General features: G+C 36.3%; 1 protein-coding gene across 3 annotated transcripts; it reads left to right on the top strand.

Moving 5' to 3' along the window:
• Positions 1–1,096: 1,096 nt before the first annotated feature.
• LOC131155689 (cullin-1) lies at positions 1,097–24,514 on the top strand. Of its 3 annotated transcripts, none has more exons than XM_058108996.1 (20): positions 1,097–1,202; positions 2,099–2,270; positions 2,485–2,584; positions 10,030–10,215; positions 10,412–10,459; positions 10,540–10,743; positions 10,836–10,913; positions 18,146–18,235; positions 18,316–18,396; positions 18,500–18,559; positions 21,316–21,342; positions 21,421–21,507; positions 21,610–21,759; positions 21,838–21,893; positions 21,999–22,119; positions 22,220–22,381; positions 22,481–22,624; positions 22,711–22,929; positions 23,037–23,204; positions 23,702–24,514. In XM_058108996.1, exons 2-20 carry the CDS (start codon positions 2,137–2,139, stop codon positions 23,801–23,803), a joined length of 2,217 nt encoding a protein of 738 aa, XP_057964979.1. In that variant the 5' UTR covers positions 1,097–1,202; positions 2,099–2,136; the 3' UTR covers positions 23,804–24,514. The 3 variants fall into 3 exon arrangements, with proteins under 3 accessions (XP_057964979.1, XP_057964980.1, XP_057964981.1); XM_058108997.1 differs by having other exon boundaries at positions 1,142–1,366; XM_058108998.1 differs by lacking the exon at positions 1,097–1,202 and adding an exon at positions 1,219–1,460.
• Positions 24,515–25,835: the final 1,321 nt, after the last annotated feature.

The following is a 25,835-nucleotide window of genomic DNA, read 5'->3' as shown; positions in this document are numbered from 1 at the left end:
CAAACAGTTAAGTTAAACAATGTAAGAAGGAGTTAGATGTACTAAGCTTGAATAGCAAGGTCACCCTTCCAGGTAAAGGAGGGCAAAGTTGGAATCCCAAAAAGTAAAAGATAATTAAAAAATCAAAATCTTCTTCAAAATGTGTGACTAGAAACATTGGAATAAAGTGCACCATTTCAAAGTCATTTGCTTAGGCAACTGAAAAACGAGTATTTTGTGGGATTCATCCCATTAGGACCGAACCCTATGTTTTTGCAACCTCTTAAGACCTTAAATTTGGCACCCCCCATTGATTTTAGGGGGCTGATTTAGGGGCCTTCCTACATCCTCTATTTTCTTTTCTGATTACAAGAAATGTCATGAAGGAAAACACGTTTCGGACAAAATTGTGCCAAACTATTGACATAAAAATTCAAACTAAATTTTCGCATTCATAGTATGTGACGATTACTTGCAATCAATAAGAAAAAAACGTTTGGGAGCCCTTTGCTAGTTTCTAGGGGCCTTATATGATGCTCAAGTTGATCGATGAAGTGTGAAGAAATGAACAATAATATTGAGATTGTGTAATTAAAAGATGCCTTATATTCCACCAAAGTTATCTTTTTATAGTAATAAAACCTGTTAATATTTATGTCGCTCTTAATTCGTTAAAGGAGTTATGGATCATTTGGAATCACTTATAGAAAAATACTTTTTGTAAAAAAGTACTCATGTTAAAAAGGTATTATCAAAAAGTAGTTTGTAATTACTTATGATAATTACATTTTTAAATAAGTACTTTTTTTTTCAATTTTTTTTATAAAAAAATTACTTATTTTTCTAAGAAAAAATAGTATAGAAATTTTTTTTTTTTTTGAAAAAATTGTTATTTAAGTATAAATCAAACACTACTTATTGGCACAAATACTCATAAGAATATATTCTTAAAAAAGTACTTATTTTTAAGACATTCCAAACGGAGTCATTTTATTTTTTAATATAAACTTGAATACTCAAAATGAGTTATAGAAAATTTAATAGGATTGTGAGTTTTTCTATGCCAATCATGTGACTTTATAACTGCTCCGGAGTGGGTGACATGTATTCAGGTAAATTCTATCCTTTTCAAAGTGCAGAGAGGAAAATATACAGGCCAAACAGGGCCCTACACTCATACCGCGCAACAGCGTGCCAAACATGGCTTTGCGTGCTCTCCTCTGGTAAGAAGACTTCTTTGGGCTCTACACTGCCTGTTTTCTCTCTTTTTAAATTGGCATCCTTACCCAGTCTTCTCACTTCTGCCTTCTCTTTCTACCCTCCGTCTTCTGTGAGATTTTCCTCTGCGATTTCTAGGGTTAGGGTTTATACAGCTCCTGAAGCGAAGGTATTATGTTCCCTAACGGTCCTCAGTTGTGCGTTTAGTCCGCACTCCGTCGATATATTCCTCTCGTTGTGCGGGCATCGTGATGAATAGATTTGTGGGGGTTTTTCTTTTTGTTGGTTTCAATTTTATTTACTTATCTAGACTATTTTTGATATGTAAGATTTGCTTCGTGGTTCTGTTATTTGGAACAGCGATGCTATTTGCGGCATTTTTTTAGTTCGTTGTGTTCGAGTTGCTTGCCAATTTCGATATTGGTAGTTGTGATTTCGATTCTTTGACCAACATCATCATCAGACGAAGAAAAGTTATGCTAATTTTCATATAAGAGGGAAAATTACCACCATCAACAACAAGAACAACTACAATAATTAACGGAAGATAAACGTAGAGAAAGACGACGAAAGAAAAAATAAAAGTAAAACAATGTATATTGTCTATGCTGGGAGCCTGGATAGCTTCAACTGACAAGAAACGGATCTTTACTGAGCCAAAACTGTTGTATTAGGCAATGTTGAGTGGAGTTAGTATTTTTAAGGCGGAGAGCAATGGACATTGGACAGCCTTCGATTCAAAAATTTATTTATTTATTTATTTATTTGAATGAAGCAGTATATGAATTACACTTTTCTGCGTTATCTTCAAAAATTTAACTTAGTGTCCATAGTGTATGGAGCACAAGCTGGATTTTAGTTCTAATATTTGTTTTCCATGGCTTGCATTGTAATTTTTCAGATTATAATTGGAGAATTTCTGGGAACAGCATTAGGACAATGTCTGAGTGCAAGGTTATTGAGTTAGAGCAAGGCTGGGAACATATGCAGAAGGGAATAACAAAGCTGAAGAACATTCTAGAAGGACTCCCAGAGCCCCAGTTCAACTCAGAAGATTACATGATGCTCTACACGTATCCTACTTCTGTTTTTGTTTGAAAAATCAATCTGTTTCTCCCTTTAACTCTCTCTTCTTCATTCCTCCTCTTTTTGCCATGTGCACACACACACACACACACCGAAAGAGTAAATTCTAGGTAACACTATTCGATCCTACTTGCTTACTTGTTTGCATTCTGTTCATTTCTTAGTCGCACTGGGTTAATCTTTCCTTAATTTTAAGTTTAGAACTATCTATAACATGTGCACCCAAAAGGCTCCCCATGATTATTCTCAGCAGCTTTATGACAAATATCGGGAGGCATTTGAAGAATACCTTGTTGCAATGGTGGGTAGCCTTGCTCTTCATGTCATGGAATCATAAGCACTTTAAATGTGCTTGTTTTCATGAATCTGCATTTATGATTAATCCTTGTGAACATGTATAAACTGCTGCATCAAATCAAAACGATTGCTTATTTTCTTGAGACATCAACAACATTTACTTTGCTGCGATCTGACCATGATTTGAATGAACACACATCTTGGGTGTTTATATCTTATGTCAATGAAGATAAATTATTTGACTGCTCTTGGGAGTTTGTGCGGATGTTTGCATCTTACTTTGGTGTTGGGTATGTGTAACCATGCATGTGTACTTATAGAAAAGTATAAAGCTGGTATTGATTTAACAAATATAAAAAATGGCTTGATGGTGCTTCTTTTTTGGCTCTCTCACCATCTTTCTCTAGGCACAATGTAGAGGATTTTCAGAAATCCATCCAACAGTTGATTTGTGATTGGTGTATGCATTAGCTAGGGGTTTGGTGCATGTGTTAAAGAAGAATTACAGGTGGAGTCAGTGGGTTAGGGTTTCCTAATCAGTGGTGAGATGGATTTGCAAATCTTTAGTTTTGGTAGATTGGAGCACTTTGTTTGTTAAAGAAGCTTGGAAGATTATATTATTGTGTGGAGCCTAGGAATACTGAAACTGCTAAGTTTTTGGTCGTTGGTTTGAGTTTGAAAAGGAAGGGCTACTACATTTTCATCCTTGGGGGTTTGTGAGAATAGGTTGAGAGTTTTAGTTGATGTTTTGATTTCTGTTGTGATTTGAAATATTTGATTGAGGTTAGTTCCAAGGATGAAATGAATATCGGGATGGATAGGTGGAATGAAGTAAAAATGTTAAAAGTGTAGGTGATGGTGTACCTTGGTGGAACAATGGTGTTTAGCTGTGGAGATGGAATGATGGTTGTGGTGTGCCAGAGGGTTGACTAGTGTTTTCTGGCAAGAAGATGAAGTTGTGGCTAGAGTTTGCCAGAGTGACTAGGTCCAATTATTCTGTTGGACCCATCCCTATGAGTATCTTCTAAATGACCAGCTCAAAATTGTTATTCTACAGCCCAAGTTCAATTAGGTGGAATGTTTGAATCTATAGGCCAAGGCTTGATGGGTGTGCTTCTAGTGCACCCCATTATCAAAGTTAAGTTTGGGTCAGCCCAAGAGATACTAGGTATGGGTTGCTAAGCAGCAGTTTGTTGGCCCAACAATGGAGGGGGGGTCTTCTCCTCTTCGATGAGGCTGCATGTGTAGAGAGACATAAGTTTAGGTGGATCTTGTCGAGGAGGATAGAGTGGTAGACTAAGGGGTTTTTTGGTTCAGAATTATCCTAAATATTCTCGTGTTATGGCTTTCTTGGTATTTTATGCCCAAGAATAGGATTGCAGTCTCATCGGAATATTTTTTGTTTGGTTCAGTTATCAGGATTCCTGGGAATACCAATTTGTTCTATAATATTACCAAAAGACCCTTTTAATAATAATATTATGTACATTCTTGTAGTTCTTATAATAGTTGTAATAATTTTTATTTTTGTAGTAATATATGATAATAAAAATAAATAAATAAATTTTTAGATAAATAAACACATAATAGCAATAACAACTGCAACATTAACAATAATTATTGAATCATAATAATTAAAAGATATAGTAGTTATTATGATGAAAATAATAAACTAGTAGTTTTTAGTAACCATAATAATGAAAACAGAAATTTTTAATAGTATAAATATTTTTTGATAGAAAAGAAGAGATTTCATCAATGAAGGACAGATGGGGCATAAGAAATCCTCCAAAGAAGAAAATAGAACAAAAAGTAGAAAACAAGAAATAACACAGCCATCCAGTCACACTGTAAATCCAAAATACATACCCCTTTAAAGCACCAATAATAATAATTATAATATCAGATACCTATGGTAATAATAATATTATTATTAGTAGTAAATAAAAATAATCAGTATATTACTTCCAGTAGTAGTAATAGCAATAAGAGAACTGTTATTATCTTTATCATTAGTGAACAAGTTGAGGCAATTTCATCCAAGCAGTGATGGTAGGGATATTATTGTTCCATGAAGTTGGATCCCAAAGATTACCCAAGAGAATGGTGCATATTAAATTCTCATGTTTTGGGGCATGCTGCATTTCTAGGATGCATGCCATGTAGGATTCCCGTGAGTTCCCCAATGCGGGCTCCAACACTCCAGACACTACATCCCAGGAATCCAGCAGCACAACTCAAGCACAACACCCCTTAAAGGTTAATGATGGTTCTCAAAAGCTTCCCCAAATCTAAATAGATGCTTTACATTCCTGGTCTGAGAAATAGGCTGCTCCAATGAAGACAATTCAGCCTGGGATTAATGTGTCATGTATTTGAATTGCAAATTCAAAGTTTGCAGTTGCTCACAAAAATACATTGAAGGAATGGTGGTGGGAGCTTTTAGGTTTGTGGATACAGTTTATAAATTGAAGTACATCGAGAATGAAAAATAGGGCTTTGAGTTGATGAGGAGAGTGAGTTTGACAGTGTTTTTGGGTGCGATGAGGGCTTATTGTTGGATGACATTTGCACACAGTGTAGCCATAATTTGGGTTTGTCTTTGGATAGGGTTAGTCATGTGTCGAAGACCCCAAAGTTAGATTTGGAAAGGTTTCCTTTTCTTGATGATTAAGGGAATAATTTTAACGTTGGAAGTGCGTAGGCTGGGAGGAGCAAGGGGATAGACTTTTACCAACTCTATGTTGCCAGAGTTGGGAGGATAATGCATATAAATTGAAAAAAGAGTTGGGAGGATAACAAGAAGGATATTGAACCTCAAGATTTACACGATGAGATGGGCCTCAGTTTGATTGCTCCAGGAGCTCAAGAAGTGAGACTGGATTGTGGCAGTTGTAAGAAGATATGTCAAAGAGAGTAGGAAAATTGATATGCTTCATATATTATAATGAGAAGGGTGAGAATAAAGCTTTCTAACTATGTTGTCTTAGTTTTCTTGATTTCTCTTCTATGATTTTGTTTTTCTATTTTGGTTCTGAGGACTTTTTTGTCTTCCTCTAGTTAATATTATGCCCTTCCTATCCAAATAAAAATTTCCTTTGCTTTAAAAAATGGAAAAATAAAAGAACCAATCATGATGAGAGAATTAGCAAAAGGGGCGGAAATGGTGATTGAGATCATACTAAGAAAGAGGTGTGCAACTTTAAATGAATGAGGACATATTTTTCTTGATAACAGAACAAAAATGAATATTTTAGTTGATTTAGACAATATCTCTCTTAGTTGGTGGGCTTATTTGTTTATGAACATCCTATTAAGCTTTTACTCTTTGGTTATATGGTTTTTAGGGAATGTGTAGATAACACAAACAGCTGGAGCACAAGGTTCCCATGCCATACGGGGGTTAGGAGAGGGCATGATTTATGCCTCACCTCCACATTGGAGCACTGTTTCTGTGGCTTGAACTTACCATCACATTTGGGGTGTAACACCCTCACATATGCTTGCCTTTTCTAGGGAGCGTAAAGATGCACTTGTATTATTTATTCTTCAATCCATCTTTTTATATGCTTCTGGAAGTGTGAAATTGAGTTTGCTGTAATTTCTGTAGTTGTCTGTTAGTTGTTGAAACAAAAAAGGCTGGATCTGTTCAGATTGAAGGTTTTGGTCTGAGAGTTGATAAAATGGGGAAGGGAATTTCTTTGTGTTCTTGAACAAAATCAACTACATAGTCGTTGGATGAGGATCTCTTTGGTGGCACAGAGAAGTGATTTTCTGATAGGCTTTGTCAGTTTTCAGATGATTAGGGAAGTGTTCTTGAAGTGTTGGATCAGCTGGGGGGGGGGGAGGGGTATTTCACTGGTTGGTGATAAGACTTACGCAGAGGTGGAAGCTTTTGGTGCAAGGATCGTGATGAATGGGAATGGTAGTCAGTGTTTGTACCTGGTGGGTCAAAATGATCTGCTTGGGGAGGATTTGTGAATGGATTCCAACAGCTAGCTATGGTGATTTCTCCTGATAATAGAGGGTCACATGCAGAGTTACAGAAGACAGCTCAATTTTGAGTGATGTGGTATTTGGTAATAGTGGAAAAGAATAATGTTTTCTGTGAGGTGGATAAGCTTTGTACTGTGCTTGAGAGTAAGGAATTTTAGATGAGGAGTGCAGAACCTGCTGCAGAGGCGGCTAGGGTTATGACGGGCTGGGTTGAATGTTGGTGGAGTGTGCCGGCCTGTTTGACACTAATATTGGGCTTGGGCCACTTATTAGGTTGTAAGGGTATTATGGGTTTATGTTCTCAGTGGGGCCAGCAGACAGTTTTTGTCTTGCTGGAGTCCAAGTGCTTAACAGGGATGCTGCTCAGGAAATAATTTGAGCAGGACTTAGTGAGGTCCAATTTTCTCCTCAAGTGGCTACAAGTTGTGAAGTGGCTGACAAAGGGGAAGAGAGGGTTAGGATAAACAAAAGGGGAAGGAAGTTGAGGGCTTTCTGTGTCCAGCTTGACAGCAGGGTTGTAAAGGAGAAGGAGACAAGAGTATGTGGTTCAGTGTCTGTTTTCCAACAGAAAAGGATGTCATAAGGCTTCATTGAGTAATTAAGTGAAGTGCGAAATAGAAGTGTCTGTGCTGTGTGGGTGTCTGGCAAGTCCTTCTTAGAGGAGTTCGTGGTGATATCTCATGAAAGCTGCTGGAGAATCAGATTCTGGGCTAACAGTTGGAGTTAATAGATGTTGAAGGACCAATTACAGACATGGAACTGATAGCAAGGGATGTAATGCGGGAACCTATGGGGGAGATAAGTCTCTGGAAGGTGGTAAGGTACTAAGGTGTACGAAAAGGCTGAGGCTTCCAAGGTTTTTTCTTGTTATGCAGCAATGCATAAGGGGTTAGAGAAAAGAAACTATCTGTTGGTAATCGGATTGCTCCTTATGTGAGGGTAAGTAAGATTTTAGAAAGAAATTCTTATGGTAGTTTTTGTATTGAAAAAAATCAGATTGCTTTAAAGATTGGCTCAGCCAAGAAGGTTGGTGAGGGAAATCGTGTTAAAGAAAATAATAAATGGGCGAATGTATTTGATAATGAAAGTGAGTTTGATACTCAATTTGCTTATGTTGGCTGTTTACTACTGGATGAGGTTTGTGAACAATACAGTTATGTTTCAGGTTCTTATGAATTTGTGGGTGATATATTTTATCATGTGCCAGCTACACCGCTTGAAGGCTTAGAAGGTATTCCAATTTTTGATAATGATGGAATGGATTAAGAGCAGCAGTTGATGCAGCAGATTTGGGATGCTATTTTGCCCACCTCAGTCTTTTGTGTTGTGGAGGTTCATGGGAAGGATGTAGAGGCTTAATAATTAATGGACAAGATGGGCTTGGAGCTCCCTGATCCTGACGGAAAGAACTTAGATCTGATGGTGGTAAAAATAAAGTGAAAAAGGGTCAGTGTGAGTGAGCGAATTTGCACTGTTCTATTGATTATGATGGACAAGGTTTGGAAAGGAGCTCCCTTATTTAGATTTTGTTATGTTTTTTGTTCTTTGTTTTTTCTTTTGTTGTTCGTTCTTTGAGGATTCTGGTTCTCTTAGTAGTTGGTTATCTTCTTTCTTTCTTTACACACACACATCAGTTAGTTGTTTGATTGACCTGCATGTTAATCTATCCCTTGATCTAAATATTAATAATTGTCTGAAGGGGCTAAAATTTTTTTTGGCATCTTTAGGTCCTTGGTTCGACCATGTTTATTATTTGTTTGTTAAAAATCATCTTACTGTAATGGTGTTGTTTATTGTTTGTTTATCTCTCCACTCGCAATGGGTTACATTGTCGGCCCACAATATAACATTTTAAGCTTTTAGGTAAAGTGATAATTTAACACCAATTAAAGAAACAATCACAAGGAATCCCTTAATTAATGAAACATAATAGAAAATTCCTAAATGATGAAAATTGCATACTTAAATCCAAATATCAACGTGTACACATAAGTTAAACACAAACATCTCCAAATGTCTCAATCTTGCTCATATGTGACCTCTTGACATTCCCCATCACACATACTGTCCAACCCATAGTTACCTGGGTTGCTTCCCTCTGGAATCACGATCCAGATTGGACATACCAATTCAAGCGTTAATGGTGTACTGGATCAAATGGGGTCATCCAAATTGCCAAAATTGGCGACCTGGATATGTTTACCATTTTCAAATGAGAATGGTACAAAAAATATTTGGAAATCTCAAAACAAACAGTAAAAACAAATTGCAAACATTTGTTGCAGTTCAAGTTCGACTTGTGCTGGAACCTTGAATGATAGAACTGTAGGACAAGGAGATGGTAGAACGTGAAATTGTTGCCACAAAACTGCTGATACAAAGGCTTGAACGGTGAGGGGAGAGGGCTCCCTGCTGCTGCGAAGCGGGTGATAGTGTGAGAAAAGGGCTACCTGCTGCTGGGTGAGAGAAGAGGGCTCCAGCTCCCTGCAGCTGTAATGGTGGGTGGAGAGAGAGGAATTTAACCCCCGACCCTCTTGTGGGAAGAATGAATGCCAACAGTCTTTGACGTTCACATTGTTTCACATCATTCGAACACTAACTCATAATTATATATTTTATTTTTAAAATATTGACTTATTGTGATAGAGAAAGGGCAGGGGAAGGAATTCTAGCAGTCCTTGACATTCACCCTAATTGTTTTGAAAATTTCACGTTATATGAGGACAACTCTTAATTATATATTTTATTATTTTTTTTAATCTTGACTTGTTCAAAGAGTCCAACAGCTTTTTTAGCATGGTATTATTATTAAAAAATCAACTCATTACTTTATTAGAATAAATAAATTAATTTACTAACCAATTGTCATTGTTCTTTATAATTTAGACAAGTTAATTGAGTAAGAATAACGGTGATGTTTTTATATATTCTGTATTTTTTCTAAAGTAAATAATTCAAAATGTACTGCAACCTGACATAGTATGTTGTATGTTGTCTTATTAACCCAAATAAGTGGTTCAAGCCTACCACGACCCTAAGTGGCATATTGACTTTGGCTATGCCCCCAAGAATCATGTATCTCTTAAGTGGCAACTCTATTCCACGCATGTACCACAATTGGAAATGCATCACATTCAAGGTAACTATGATCTAGGCCGTTAAGGGGAGTAACTGAAGGTCATAAGTGGAGGCATAACTTAATGTTGAGGGAGGTCTCTGTAATTTTTGGTATCAAGGGAGGTCTATGGGTTTTTGACAAAATTTAAGAGAGTTTGTTGTACTTTTTTATTTTTTTAAGTTTAAATGCTTTCATTAGCAAAAGCCTATGAATGGAATTATTTATTTATTGATTGTATTGGACTCCCATTCTCTCTCTCTTGGCTTACCACATGTTATGTTAATCATTGTAATTTTATTTTATTTTACTCTTTAACATTCTTTGTTGTGTCTTAGGTATTGCCATCCTTAAAAGAGAAGCATGATGAGTATATGTTGAGGGAGCTTGTGAATAGATGGGCGAATCATAAAGTTATGGTTAGATGGTTGTCACGTTTCTTTCATTATCTTGATCGTTACTTCGTTGCTCGTAGGTCACTTCCTGTGCTGAAGGAAGTTGGGCTGGCTTGCTTCCGTGATCTGGTTCGTTTTTTTCTATTTTGTATCATGCTTGTTATTTAGTTTTGAGTTTGAAAAATAAAATACTACATCTAATTTAGGATAAATTATTACTTCCATACATTAATGCCCCCCCTCCCTGTACCACCACAAATGAAACCCTGCAAAAACTTAAAATACTGGGTTGTTTTTAAGTGTGCTAGAAAATTCTCCATTTCAGGTTTACAGGATATTGAATGGTAAAGCCAAGGATGCTGTGATTGCTCTTGTAAGTTCATGCTTAAAATATCCAGCTTTATTTGTTGATATAAATAATGGTTGATTAATTAACTAATGCTCATGGAGCAGATTGATGAAGAGCGTATGGGAGGGCAGATTGATAGAGCTTTGTTGAAGAATGTTCTAGATGTATATGTTGAAATTGGAATGGGGCAAATGGAATGCTATGAAAATGATTTTGAACTTGACATGCTCAAAGATACTGCTGCCTATTATTCACGGAAGGCGTCAAATTGGATTGAAGAGGATTCTTGTCCCGAATACATGATTAAGGCAAATCATTGTAAATTATGTTACTCAATTGTTGGATACTCAATTTTTATGAACCATTCTGGCGATTTAACGCATTTTATGACTATGTGCAGGCTGAGGAATGCTTGAAAAAAGAGAGGGATAGAGTTTCTCATTACTTGCATTCAAGCACCGAGCAGAAGTTAGTGGAGGTCAGTTCATAAAACACACACATGAAATGTGCATGCCTGTATATGTACGATTTTTCATGCACACATACACCGAGAAAAAGAAGTACCTGCACATATTTAATAAGGTTAGCATAGGTTGGTTATTGTTTATGTGGTACAAATCTTCTTCCTTTGTCACTTGTCCTGTTTTTGAGAATGCCTTTTTATGTTATTATGCTATTAATAGTTTATTAGTAATCAGTCTCCAGTTTTGTTTAGAGATGAATTCTTGCTGTAAAGAAATGTCTTGAGGAACACACTGCTATTCAAGGTGCAATTAGGTGCAATTTTCAAATCTATGTAGACATGGTTAAAATATGATTATATGGATTCACAAGTGCTCATCTAACAAGTCAGATCTATATTCACTAAAAAAATACTTTTGCGGTGAATAATTCATTAAGTAATATTGATAAGATATGGTAAGAAGACTTGTAAGATGCCTTTGTGGATTCATAAATGCTCATCTAATAATTCAGAGCCTTGTGCACTAAAAAATACCTTTTGCAGCAAATATATAATTTACTCTGTGCTTTCCTTTCTTCTGTTGAGGAGAGTTGGAACAGTAGTTCAAGTGATGGTTGGGACGGCTTTAGGTTTATGAAGAAATCACATCATCTTAAAGCTTGCTTAAAGTAGTTGGAATGTGGAGGTGTTGGGAGATGTCAAGGTCAGGAAGTCTACCATTTTAAAGGAGATTGAGGACATTGATCGTCTGGATGTTAGGGGGCTGCTCTTGGCAGGGTTGGGAATTAGGATGGTGTCCCTTAAAGAATGATTCGAAGGAATTGTTGTTGAAAGAAGATATTAGTTGAAGGCTGAAGCTTAGTTTTAAATAAGCTGAGGAGGGGGATTGCGAGCCATTTATTTTTTATTTGGTGTCCCTTAAAGAATGATTCGAAGGAATTGTTGTTGAAAGAAGATATTAGTTGAAGGCTGAAGCTTAGTTTTAAATAAGCTGAGGAGGGGGATTGCGAGCCATTTATTTTTTATTTTTTTAATGTTTAAATAGGATTGATAATGGTAGGCAGGAAGATTGTGATTAGAGAGTTTGAAGTTAGTGGATGATCATTTCTCACTGATCTGGTGTAATAGAAGAAATCACTGTTTTTTTAGGAATATTTATTTGGAGGATGTCAGTTCTGGGCCTATGGTTGAGGGATTTGATTGGTATCCTGTTTCTTGGGATAAGGGGTGTGGTTTGAGAGGCCGTCTGAGGAAGAGGATATTTGGAAGACTGTCTTTGGCATGGAAGGGTATAAAGCTTCGTCCTCGTGGCTTTGATATTATCTTTTTTAGCAGTATTAGGATGTGGTCAAAGATGATTTGTTGAAAGTCTTGCAGGAATTTTATTGCAATGGGGTACTTCCTGAAAACATGAATGGCATGCCTCTCTCTTCAATTCTGAAAATGCATTTTTCCATCAAGGTTTGACCCTATAAGTTTGCTTATGAGTGTGTGCAAGATTATTATTTAATTCCATCAGGTTGTATTTGAAAGGCCAAAGTTCCCTTGAAGGTTAAAGCTTTTATTTGGTTGGCTGTGCTTAATAAAGTTAGCCCCAATGGTTTGTTGCAGAGTAGGAGGCCTTCTAAGGCTTTATCTGGGGATGTGTACTCTCTTAGTTTTGATAGTTCAAACCAATGTCTCATCACTTTTTTGACTGTCCTTTTTTATTGGAGGGGTAGGGATAAGCTTTTTGGTATGTTTGGGTCATGGGTGTATCCTCATTTGGTGGAGGATTTATTGGCTACTTCATTTATATGAGTTTTGGTAGGAGTGGAGATGGTTTGGGTTTGTGGACATCCAGTATTTTTGCTGTTTTTTGTGTTATTTGGTTCCAGAGGAATGCTTGTGTCTTTATGGAGAAAAAGCTGTCTTCATTTTTCTTGGGGACACGGTTCAATTTTTGGCTTTGCTTTGGGCTTTTGTAGTTTGAGTGTTTTAAGGGGGTGTGCTTTTCAGATTTACAGACTAATTAGAAGGTTGTGTAGGCTGTGCTGTTTTGACTATAATTTTTTTTTTTTTTGTTTTTTTTTTTTCCCTTTCTTAAGAAGATATTGTATGCTCATTTTTTACGTACATTGATATATTCTTTGTTCTTTTTCTATAAGAGAGATTATTATTATAGTTCTTGCTAATAGATTGAAGGAAGTGTTAGGTAATGCTATATCTAGTTCTCAGCTGGTGTTTGTAGGCAAGGAGACAAATTTTGGATTCTATTCTTGTAGCTAATGAGGTTGCTGAAGCTAGATTTTGAGAATGCATATTGATGTAGGACAAGAAGTCATACCATGGGCAGACCCTTGTTGGAGACTCATTCAAAAGAGTTGGGTCAAGTATTGTTGACTTTAGTTAATAGTTCATTATGTGTTTAATTTAATTAGTGTAGAATTATGTGTATTTTTGAGGGCTTGTTTGTGATGGTTGTGTAGGGGCGTGTTCGTAATTTCATGTAGTTTTAGGGTATATGCGTAGTTTCATGTGTTAGAGGCTTTCTTAATAGCATGTGAAAGCCATGTAGTTGGTGGTGAATTGAATTGAAAGTGAATGTAGGATTCCCCCTTGTATGTCCTCTCTTCCCATTCCTTCCACTTCAATATCTTCTACTCCCTTGGCTGCTGACCCTTGATGCTGTCCTGCATCATTTGGTATTAGAGCCCAACCATGATCTCCATTCTTCCATTTTATGCCCCTCATTTTCCTTCCAATCATTCCCGTTTTTCCTGTCCTCCTCCCTTCTCTATTCTAAATGTCTAGTCTCTCTCTCTCTCTCTCTCTCTCTCTCTCTCTGTTATTCTCTAAGTCCCTTCCAATTTCTAGTTTCTGTTCTGGCCCTGTTCTATTCTCTCATTCTCTGTTCTGATTTTAATCCTGTCTTCTTCTCTGTTCTGTCTTCCTCCCTTCATCATTTTTTTTTTTGTTTAATTCTCTCTCTCCTTTCATTTTCTTTCCCTCTCACTCAATCTTCTCCCGCTTATTCTGTTCATTTCACCCCTTTACTTTCCCTTTGCGATCATCAAAATCCTGCAGAAACCAAAATCCAATGTGCTTGCACTGTTCTGTAACTTCTCAAAATAAATTATAGTCTTACCCCTGATTTAGAAACCTTAGTTTCCAGACTTAATCTTGCAACACCACTCATACAAATGAATACCAAATCCCCCGAAGTCCTCTCCTCTGAAATTTCATCATCAGATCACCAGTGAAGCCCCTAAATTCTGGGATATTTCTGTATACCACCATCACTATTGCAATCCTCACCCCCTGATAACCTTGGCATGAAATTTCATTGCTGAAGGGCCCTTACTGGAGACATGCCTGGGGAAACCTGCCAGTTTCCTGTATTTTCCAGTTTCAGGAGAAATTGCTCCAGCTGCGAAATTTGGGCTTTTTTTTTTCTTATTATATTTTGATCTGCAGCATGATATTTTGATTGCGGACATGATATTGCAAGAAAGTGTGATATTAACCCTAGAAATAGTCATTGCCAGCTTAAAAAATCAGGTTCTATTGCCACATTTTGTGAATTTTCTAAGTGAATTTGTTTCATTTCAGCACGACAATGAAGACTACATGTGAATTGAAGAAGGTTCTTAAGAAATTATGAGTCAAGCTTGTGGGTGAATTGTATTGAGGGCTTTTGGTGATATATAGTTGCAGTATATATAAATAAATTTAGCAACATGATGACAGCTTACTGGAAAAATGAATGGTTTTTGTCAGACTCTGGACTTAATATGAATCCATTACATACCTTTCTTAAGCATGGAGAGAATGTTTGCAGATTCGTCATTGATGGAAGATGTACTATGAATGTGGTTTCTAGAAATGGAGTCACTCGTATGCAACTTCATTCAGAACTCCATGCAAAGCCTTATGACATATCTTGGATTGGTGACACTACTCTACATTTTTGTGAAAGTTGTTTGGTTCCTCTCAAAATGGGGGACTATTTTGACAATGTTTGGTGTGATATCATACCCATGAATATTGGCTATGTACTCCTTGGTTCTTCTAAGTTTGATGATTTGAGTGTGACTCAAGGACATGGAGAGCATATATGTCTTACACTATAATGTTATTAAGATCATTTTGAAGCCTGTTTTACCAACCAACTAGGACAAAGAATCTGAGATTATTGATCATGTCTCTAAGTTACTCAACTTGAAGACACTACAAGCAAGGAAATGCATGTGTTTGAAGGACTCGAAATTCTTTCAAACATTCCTATTGTTGAGTTTGTCATTCTTGATATGTTCATTGATGCCAATTCTCAATTCAAGTCTGTGGTGCTTGCTAGTGGAACGTGGTTTCTTTCATCAATCAAGCACCGGCTTTCAAAAAGTCCAAGCTCACTTCTTACTTTTGATCTTTCAACATTTCAAAATTCATGGCCAAATTTTTTCTGACTGGGGGTGATTTGATGCAGAAAAAGAAATCTGACCATGGGCAGACCCTTGTTGGAGACTCATAAAAAAAATTGGGTCAAGGATTGTTGGGTTTAGTTAATAGTTTATTATGTGTTTAGATTAATTAGTATAGGATTATGTGCATTTGGGGGTTTGATTGTAACGCTTGTGTATTTCAGGGGTGTTTTTACATTTCATCTAGTTTTAGGGGTATATGTGTAATTTTGTGTGTTAGAATTGGTTATTGATGAATTTGAACTGAAAGTGAGCGTATCCTCTCTCCTTCCTTCCTTCCTCTCTTTAATTTCTTTTAATCTCCCCCTTGGTTGCAGACCCTTGATGCTGTGCTGCATCACATATAATATAGTGAATTGACCTTTTCTTGTAATGTGGTTCTAGGTAGGAAGGGTTTCAGCCTTTCAAGTCAAGATGGAACACCTAGGATTTGGTTTTAGTGGGTGTCTTTCTTCAGTAATTGTCAATGGAACACCTAGGATTTGATTTTAAGCTTCTAGGGTGGTGAGTGAAGGTAACATGTTGTCTTGTTTCTCTTTATTTTTGGATTAGCAATAGTATCCCAGACATTTTTGCGCAGACTAATTTGTTGCCTACACCAGCCGTGCCCACAGCCAACACGTAGGAGGTAAATCATGGATGTGCAGCGTGAGCGGCAGGAATCGAACCCGGACTACTGGGGTTACCAGCATGTTCTAAGGCTCGTCCTTACCACCCGACCATATGCCTGATTGATAGTTTGGTGGATAGGGGTGCGGTCCAAGGTCTATCTGTGGGGAATAACTTGAGTCTTGATGGGTTCTCTACTATTGCTACTACTCTTGCAGGATGTGTTATTTTGAAATGGCTTTTGACTGACTTAGGGAGTCCTTTTACTGAGAATCCTTGTTCAATTCGGTTTTGGGGCTTCTTTATTTCTTGTTGGTTTTTGATTGTCCTTGTAGCTGTAGCAGCTTGGTTGGAGAGGGTTGTGAAAGACTTCCTTTTGTTGTAGTGGGGGAGATGAGGGATCATCTTGTGACATAGGAGGTTTTTAATGGATGCTTGGGTCTTGGAAATTTTATGTCTAAAAACTTGCTCTTGTGGATAAGTTCTTATGGCTTTTCCCTTTGGAAACCAACACTCTTTGGCATAAAGTTATTGAAAGTAAAATTAGTTTGCATGGGAACAGATGTGAAGCTAATAAAGGAAATAGACTTCCTCATGAAAGTCCGAAAATTTTTCTCACAAATCTCACCACTTCTGTTTCCTCACATTAAATATAAAATAGGGGATGGTTTTCGGGTCTGCTTTTGGGAGATCTCTGGGTAGGAGGACATTGCTTTTGTGTGGAGTTCCCTTCTCTGTTTTGCAGTACTAGTTGTTATCATGTACCAATTTCTTATTTCTGGTTAATGATGAATATTGTGTCTCTTGGAATTTTCATCTTCATAGGAACCTTAATTATAGGGAGGCTGAGGATATTTCTTTCCTTCATTTACTGGATTCTTTTTGACCCTCCTATGGAGCGTATTTTAGGATTTCAACTATGGATGGCTCATGTGTTCTTGATTTGGTCATCCAAATCATTCCCTCATGCTGAATTTTTGTGGAGAGCTAAGTCTGTCTTAAGGTTAAGGCTTTTGTGTGGGGACTATTCTTAATAATAGAGTTGAACCAACAATCTGTTGCAGACTAGAAGGCTACACAAGGCTTTGTCTCCCAATATTTCTGTAATGTGCTTTCTAGTGGTGAGACCCATGCTCACCTGTGTTTCACTGTGCTGATGCTTGGAGTCTTTTTGGACAAGCCTTTTGGTTTATTTGGCAGAGTGTTGGGCATGTCCTAACCTTTTTGGAGGCTTTTTTAGAGGTTTCAGGAGGAAAAAAGGAGCAAGAAGATTATGGTGCTGTGCAGTTTTGGCAATTTATCAGTGATTTGGCTTGAGAGATTCTTGCATTTTCCATGATTATCACAACTACTCATTTGATGTGAGATGGAATCAATTTTTTGCATCTTTATGGATTTATCTTCTGGATGTTTTTGGGGGCTAAGGCTTCTCTGATTGGTGGTTATAGCTTGATTTCTTGTCTCTGTTTTGTTTTCTTTTATTTTAATATTTTTGAAAATTTTTTTTGGAAGGTTTCTTATCCTCCTCTTTTATTCTTTTATCTCTATATGTGAAATTTCTTTTCTATAAAAGGAATAAAATTGTGTGTGCTGATATTATGCAGTTGCATGTATAACCTAAGGTGTGCTGTAAAGTATGACCATGCACATGCTGTTTATTACAACTCTTTAAGTAGAAAGTTTAATGTTCCTAATGTTTGTTTGTAAATGTTATTTAACTGTATTAATGACAAATAGAAGTAGAAATTTCAAAATTTGACAAATTCTGTTGATCTTTTGATGCTTTAGATATGTTATACTGATTCATAAATATAATAAGAAACTAAAATCGAAAAAATTTGGGGAAAAGTTTGGGTTCCATGTGATGAGTGGCTCCTAAATTAGATCATGTTTATTATAATGAGGGCCTTATGGTTAATAAGAAATGTTTTGAGAACCCTATTTTCCATGTATGCACACAGAGACATGCACAAACTTTATTTAAATACATGATATATCATTAAAATGGGCGCAAATGCTGGTTAAAGTATTTGGTTTCTCCTTTTTAGCTCCTTTTTGAGCTGTCGAGGAAAAAATCAAGATTTTCAAGTTTTTCGTTTGGATATTTTGAGAAGAAAAAAAAATTAACATATCAATTTTTTTTTTTCATTTTTTGGCTGCTATTCATGTCTTCTGCAGACAGTGCAGAATGAGTTGCTGGTGGCACATGCAACCCTACTTCTTGAGAAAGAGCATTCTGGTTGCCGTGCGTTGCTTAGGGGTGATAAGGTATTATATGCAATGGCATAGAAATTTTGAATAGATCATACATTGTGAAAAACTGTCATCTTTGCTTTATGTTGTGTTAGGTGGAGGATCTGACTAGGATGTATAGGCTTTACAATAAAGTACCTCATGGCTTGGAACCTGTTGCTATTATGTTTAAACAGGTTAGTGGTTTTTCTGTTTACTTTGGTGTTTTTCAATCAAAGTAGCCCTATCCACACTATTTTTCTTCATTCCTTACACTTCCTTTGGATTCTTATGGTCCAGCATGTTGCAGCTGAGGGCACTGCCTTGGTCAATCAGGCTGAAGATGCTGCAAATAACCAGGTGTGATAAACTGATAATCTTTCTTCAAGCGATTAATCCTGGCTCTTATTTTATTATATTCCTGTTAAATTTCCATTCACTGTTATATGTACTCGCAAAGCACATATTTCTGTCAAACGGTTGTCACTTAATTGTTTGTGCAGTTGATACTTTTGTCTTACGGGGGTAAATAATAGAACTTTTAGTGTCTTCTGCCTACAGTTGTACAATTGTATAATCAAGGGAAAGTTCTTTTTTAACTCATTATTTTCATTTTTTGTTTTACCTATTGGTTGTCTGTGTCAAGCTTGGGTTGTATGTGGTGTTCCGTATCAAAAGATACTTTACAACAACAGCAGAGTGGGTGCCAATATGACAGAATAAGGAAAGAAATTCTTATTAAAAGCTAACTATTTATTATTTTTTTAAAAACGCATTTAGCTAGATTGAAGGACTTATATGGAATTGAATCTTAAGATTAGTTGTAGGCTTTGAGCTAATATGGAAATGAAATGTGTGCTTTGTCAGGGGTTTTTGCACTTCAACCATAGAGTTTTGTTTCTCATTTTTTTTGTTGATAAATCAACCATAGAGTTTTGTTCCACATTTTTTTGTTCATAAAGACAGAAACGTAACTAAGGATTGCAAAGGGGAGTTGCCCAAGCAGAGGAAAAGTTATATAAAGAATAAACTATCTAGTATCTACAAAATCAAGGAGGGGGTTAGCAGAGTTTCGAAAGAAACATTTGTCCAAAAACACTGAAAATATAGCCACCTGCACTTTACTTCTTCTAGAGAACTTTCAGTCCCTTCAAAAGCCTTTGCATTGCTTCTCTCTATATGATCCAGAAAAGGGTCAGATGAATGGTGCCCAAAAATCTTTGTCATGTCTTCTGCTGGTTGAATTTTTGGGGAATATATGTGGTTGGGTGGGGTAGGGGGTGCAGGGCAGGAAAATAGTGAAGTTATGAGGGTTGATTAGTTGGACTGTTAAGAGGGTTAGGAGATATTAAAAAAGGGGTTTAATTAGGGAGGTTTTGAGCAGGCATTCCCCTGACATTGTCTTTTTACAAGAAACAAAGTGCGATAATGTCAATTTTGGAGTAGTTTTTTTTTTTGTGGGGGCGGGGGGGGGGGGGGGGGGGGGGGGGAGGGGGGGGAGAGGGGTATTGAGTGTGAGAGACTTGGTTTCCCCTCCCTTAGAGTTGATGGTTAGCAGGAGTCTCCTGTTTCTGTTTTACTTGATGTTATTGGGAGAATGGTGGTTTACATCCGTTTATGGTTCTACTGGGCCTACTCTCCTTTTTTATTTTTGGGGTGAGCTTTTTATGTGGTCTTTGGGTTTTCTTCTACCAGGTGGATTGCTGAGGGTGATTGCAATGTTATTTGATATTTGTCATAGAAGAAGGGGGTCTTATACTTGCTTTGAGAATGCAGAATGTTGATAGGATTATTAGGGAGTGTGGGTTGAGACATCTTCCTTTGGAAAACACTTGTTTTTTTGGTCAGTGGGAGTGGAGACTGTCTTATGCACGAGATGTTGGCCTAGTTCTGATCATTTTACTATCCTGTTAGTCTTGGAGGGGGGCGGTCAAACCCCTTTTTATTTTGAGAATATGTTGATGGATCACCATTTTTTTGTTCCTTGATTAGGGATACTCGAGGGAGTTTTTGTTGGGGTGGGAGGACTCTAGGTTTATGAAAAAAAAATCCAGAGACTGAAAAAGGTGTTGAAGTATTGGAATCTTGAAGTTTTTGGTGATTTAAGGATCTATAAGGCTACATTTTGGGTGACATTGATGTATTGAATAGAGAAGAATAAGTAAGGAGGCTGTTGCATGGTGCAGCTACTAAGCATATTTTTTGAGAATTGAGTTTGAGGCTGGGCTTCTTAAAGAAGTCAGGAGTTAGAGGCAGAAGACTAGATTTAATAGTGTTAGGGAGGGCAATTGCAACTTATGATTCTTCTTTAGGTTGGTCATTGGGTATTTGAGACATAATCTAATTAGAGAATTGGAATCTAAGGAAGTCATTAGAGATGCTAAGTTGATTGAGAAAGAGGTTATGGGTTTTTTTCTTCTTTTGTTTTTTTTTGCTAATCTTTTGGAGGGAAGAATACTCTGGACCTTTGGTTGAGGGTATGGGTTGGAGTCCCATCTCCTAATGCTTCATTGTTTTGGTTGGAAAGGCCCTCTGAGGCCGAAGTGAGAGTGGTTGTGTTTGGCTTGGAGAGAGAGAGAGAGAAAGCTCTGGGACTTGATGGATTTATTATGGAAATTTTCCAGGATTTTTGAGGTGTGGTGAGGTGGATTTATTGAAGATGTTTTTGGGAATATTACCCAAATTGGCCTCTTTCCATGATCTGGGAATCATCATATTCTTCACTTGAAATGAGGTCAAAGGTTTTTGTTTCAAGCTGGAGAAATATTTTTGTGCGACATTCTTCAACAGCTTTTCAATGTGGTGTTGGGTTGATTGACCATCTAATATGGTCTATCTACCCCCATGTAAAGATCCTCAAATGTGTTGCCAATCTTTATTCGAAGGGAGGTGGTCATACGGCAGGGGTGGTCAAACCAATTATTTAAGATTGGCTTACCAAATCATGAAGTCATTTTTGAGATGTCTTTGGAAAAGGCATAGGATTAATTGGTTTGCCTACATGCTGCTTGTTTTCTCTAATGTTAGATTTAAGAGTAAATTTCATGCTAGTTTTGCAGAATGCGTATATTTTTTGTTAATGATCACTGAGACGTTGACTTTCTATATTTCCACAGGGAGAGAATGTAGGTGGGCAGGAACAGGTAAATCCTCTTAAACTTTACTATCAGGATCATAGCTGTGGCTTCAAAGGTAAAAGACTGACTCTTGTGTGCCTTCAGGTCCTCATAAGAAAATTTATTGAGCTACATGACAAGTATATGGCATATGTGAATGACTGTTTTATGAATCATACCCTTTTCCACAAGGTTTGTCCTGGAGAGTAATACACTACCTTTTTCTATTATATATATTTTTTAAAAAATTCCTCATTATTATTTTACCAGTTTTATTTATTTGTTCTTCTCTAGTCCTTAAAAGAGGCATTTGAGTTATTTTGCAACAAGAATGTTGCTGGCAATTCAAGTGCAGAACTACTGGCTACATTTTGTGATGGTATCCTCAAGAAGGGCGGGATTGAGAAATTGGGTGATGAAGCTGTTGAAGAAATACTGGAGAAGGTATACTCTAGTTTTTCTCATATTAATTTTTTTTTGACTATTCCTGACATTGATGTTGAAATCTATTGTTGATTTCAGGTAGTTAAGTTGCTTGCATATATTAGTGATAAAGACCTTTTTGCAGAATTCTACAGGTTTGTCTAATTTTGAGATCAGATGTTCAATTGCTTTCATTTGCCAACTCTTTTTCTTTCACATACAATTCAACAGTCTGTTTTGTGTTGCCTCGCATGTGGCAGGAAAAAGCTTGCTCGTCGGCTACTTTTTGACAGGAGCGCTAATGATGAGCATGAAAGGAGCATTCTGACCAAGCTGAAACAACAATGTGGTGGCCAGTTCACCTCAAAAATGGAGGGGATGGTGAGTTTGTGTTAAATACTGACGAAGATTATTCATACTCTACATGTATAATTGGGATTGAGATTCCTATTGGTGTGTGCACCTCTCTCTCTATCTCCAGATCACAGATCTGACATTGGCAAGAGAAAATCAGGCTAATTTTGAGGAATATCTTGGCAACGATGGGATTGCGAATCCTGGGATTGATTTGACCGTTACTGTACTCACTACTGGATTCTGGCCAAGTTACAAGTCAACTGATGTTAACCTCCCAGCAGAGATGGTTACATTTATATTCTTACGAGTGAAATAAGAATTCCACTGTTGCCATAAATTTTGCATCAAGGGCGTTGTCTTAAAATTTTCTACTTTTTTTTTCCAGGTGAGGTGTATTGAAATTTTCAAAGAATTCTATGAAACTAAAACAAAGCATAGAAAACTTACATGGATTTGCTCATTGGGCAATTGCAACATTAATGCCAAGTTTGAACAAAAAACTATTGAACTGATTGTAACAACCTATCAGGTAATTTTGTATGCAAATTGTATTCTACTGGTTGATCAAGTTTTGACTAATTTTTCAACCCTTAATTTCTGTTGTTTTGTTTTCAGGCTGCCGTCCTTTTGCTATTTAATTCTGCAGATAGATTAAGCTATTCAGAAATCATGACTCAATCAAACTTGGTTCATGATGACTTGGTTAGAGTGTTGCATTCCCTCTCATGTGCCAAGTATAAGATTCTTAACAAGGAGCCGAATACTAGAGCCATATCTCCAACTGACTTCTTTGAATTCAACTCGAAGTTTACTGACAGAATGAGGAGAATCAGGGTCTGAAATTTTCTTATCTAAACTTTTGTTTCATAAGAGTGTTTCTATTCTGTGTTGCCTTATTCTGTTACTTTTTCCATTAAATTTCTTATCCTCCCTAACTGTAGATACCTCTTCCCCTGGTGGAAGAACGAAAGAAGGTAGTTGAAGATGTGGACAAAGATAGGCGATATGCTATTGATGCATCACTTGTGCGCATAATGAAGAGCCGGAAAGTTTTAGGCCACCAGCAGTTAGTCATGGAGTGTGTTGATCAGCTAAGTCGTATGTTCAAGGTAAAGCAGCTGCCGCTAAATATGTGACATGCTGGTACAGAGGGTTATCTAGGATACTTGTAGAAAAATGCTAAACAGAGTTTTTCTTGGTTGGAGAAAACTTTACTGAAATAAATGTGATCATCTTTGCAAAAAAAAAAAGGTGTTGGACACCATTCACTGGACCTTGAAATAAAGCAAGAAGAGTGACTAACCATTGAAACAAGAGATGTAAATTTTTTAAATGAAGTCTAAAGGTTTTTTTCTAGATTTTCAATAGAAAATAGAATTTTTTCTCTTTAACTAATGGAAAAATAATGAAAATAATGGAAGGGACTCTTTTGGCATTACATCATTGGGTTTTCTTAGTTCAATAAAATAAAATAAAAAATTATGCAAGAACTCTTTATCTATGCAAGACTTCTGTTGAGCTCCCTGATAATGTCAGATTATTATTGTTTCTATGAGAAATTTCTCAGCACTGATGGAAATGAGACTGATGAAATGTGGATTTGCAGCCTGATGTTAAGGCAATCAAGAAGCGTATTGAAGACTTGATCACCCGCGACTACCTAGAAAGAGACAAGGACAATCCGAACACATATAAGTACTTGGCCTGATTTAGTTGGCTGATACGTGTACTTTATTCAAGCATAGCATATGCGGAGAAGCAGAATGCAAAAAAGAGCAGAAAGGTGAAGTGAAATTATAGTGAAGTTCAATTACATACTCATACTGTACATTCCATGTGGATACGATGCCTCCAAAGATCCTAGGAAGTTAGACATAGTAGCTGAGAAAATTGTTCTTCAATTTCAGACTTAACTGGGTTTTGTGCAGTTAGGCCCATAGCACCTCGGAAAAATAGGGGAAAAAAGTGTTAATTTAGGAATTGATTCTGCGAGTGTTGACTGCATTGATGGGGATGGGCTGTGCTGAGCCCTCTCAACTATATATTTCAGCAATTCCTCCCAATTATTTTTGCCCCGCAAAAGACAGAATGTCATTTGTTTTTAACTTCTTGCGTTTTGCCTTTCCATTTCATGGATTAGCTCTGAAAAGAGGTAATGGAATGTTCAATTCTGCAAGTGATTGACGTTTAAATAGCTAGCTGAGCATATGTGCTTCCCATATTTTTACAACAAAAACCAGAGACCTGCTATGCCAGCCAGAGTCAATTTTATATGAGGAGCATGTAATGTACAGAAAATTGTATGGGGACCTACTCCACATGTCCTGTATGCCTGTATTTTATATAACTAATATGTGACATGTTGATCCTATATTCATTAATATCAAACAAACATAAAGAAAGCGATTCATTTTCAGTATATTTAGAATTTACGAGGCAGATATGCTGATGTGTGGAGGGCTAGATTGATTTCCTATATAATTTCTGGTAATGTTGTACCTAGTTTGGTGAACCCAATTTTTGGCATTGTGTCTGTAATTTAAAATTTGAGAATCAATGAAATAGTTATTTGTTGTATATCTCTAATTATTTTATTTAATATGTAATGTAATAAGAAAGAAATATAGATATTTTTATAATGAAATTTAAGAATAATTATTTTTTTCTATTAGAGTGGAAATGCTTCACATTTTTATTTACTTGATAGTACTTAAATAATTTTTTATATAATTAATTGTAACTAATTTATTAAAAGGATAAGTATTTCGCGGGCTTTATATATTGGGCTTTGAGGTCCAAATTGAGCCCATTAGGAACCAATTGATTGGCTGCAGGTAAATAGTTGGTGATTTTGCCAAGTTAGCGGTAATGTTGAATTGAGATAGCCTCAAATTTGAGATAAGATGGGATATGTGGACCCAGAGGCACGTGGAAGAGAGATGCTAAATGATTTAAGTGCATATTTGGTTCATGGAATTGGAATAAGAAAGGTATTAAATGAAAATTAAATAGAGAACATGATGAAATCAAGTCTAATTTTATTTTATTTTATTTTAATGTATCCAAATGTTATATTAACTTTTAAAAAAAATGTTTTCTATTTAAATTTGTACTTATACAATTTATTTCCCATTTCAATTTGTAGCTAAATGTGCTAGCATGAAATTCTCGTTCTACCTACTCAAAGTTCTTAAATGACTTTGACCTCTTTTATCTATCAATAAGAGTTTAATTCTGGGCAGCTGGATCTTGATATTGTCGTGCATTATGTTCAACAAACCAAAGTGGAAAGATGAAGATATTGTTGAGCAATTTTGTAATGTTATGTTTGAAATTTATAAAATATTAGAAAAAACTAAATTATGGAAGAAATTTTTTTCATGTCTCATTATCTAGAAAAGTAATAAATAAAATAAAACAAAATATATATGATGTTATCTTCTGCTCTTTTTTTTTCCCTTCAAATTGTGTTTGAACAAATTTTTATTATTAACAGCATTTGATATAAAATATATATATATATATATATATAAAATTAATTTTTTTAGATTCTTGATTCAATGGGGCTTCAATGTCAACAATTTCATGTCATAGCAAAAAATTTGTTCTTGGGAATTTTCAATCACAATAAGTGTGCATCAAGGATATGATTTTGAACCCTTAATTTTTTTTGGATTAATGATGGATGAACATACTAGGAGTATACATAATGAGTTGTGTGTATTGTTTGCAGATGATAT

Source organism: Malania oleifera, chromosome 5 (genome assembly GCF_029873635.1).
Source record: "Malania oleifera isolate guangnan ecotype guangnan chromosome 5, ASM2987363v1, whole genome shotgun sequence".
Lineage (NCBI taxonomy): Eukaryota > Viridiplantae > Streptophyta > Magnoliopsida > Santalales > Ximeniaceae > Malania > Malania oleifera.
Note: the sequence above shows the minus strand (reverse complement) of the source record. Positions and strands in the feature narration are given on the sequence as shown.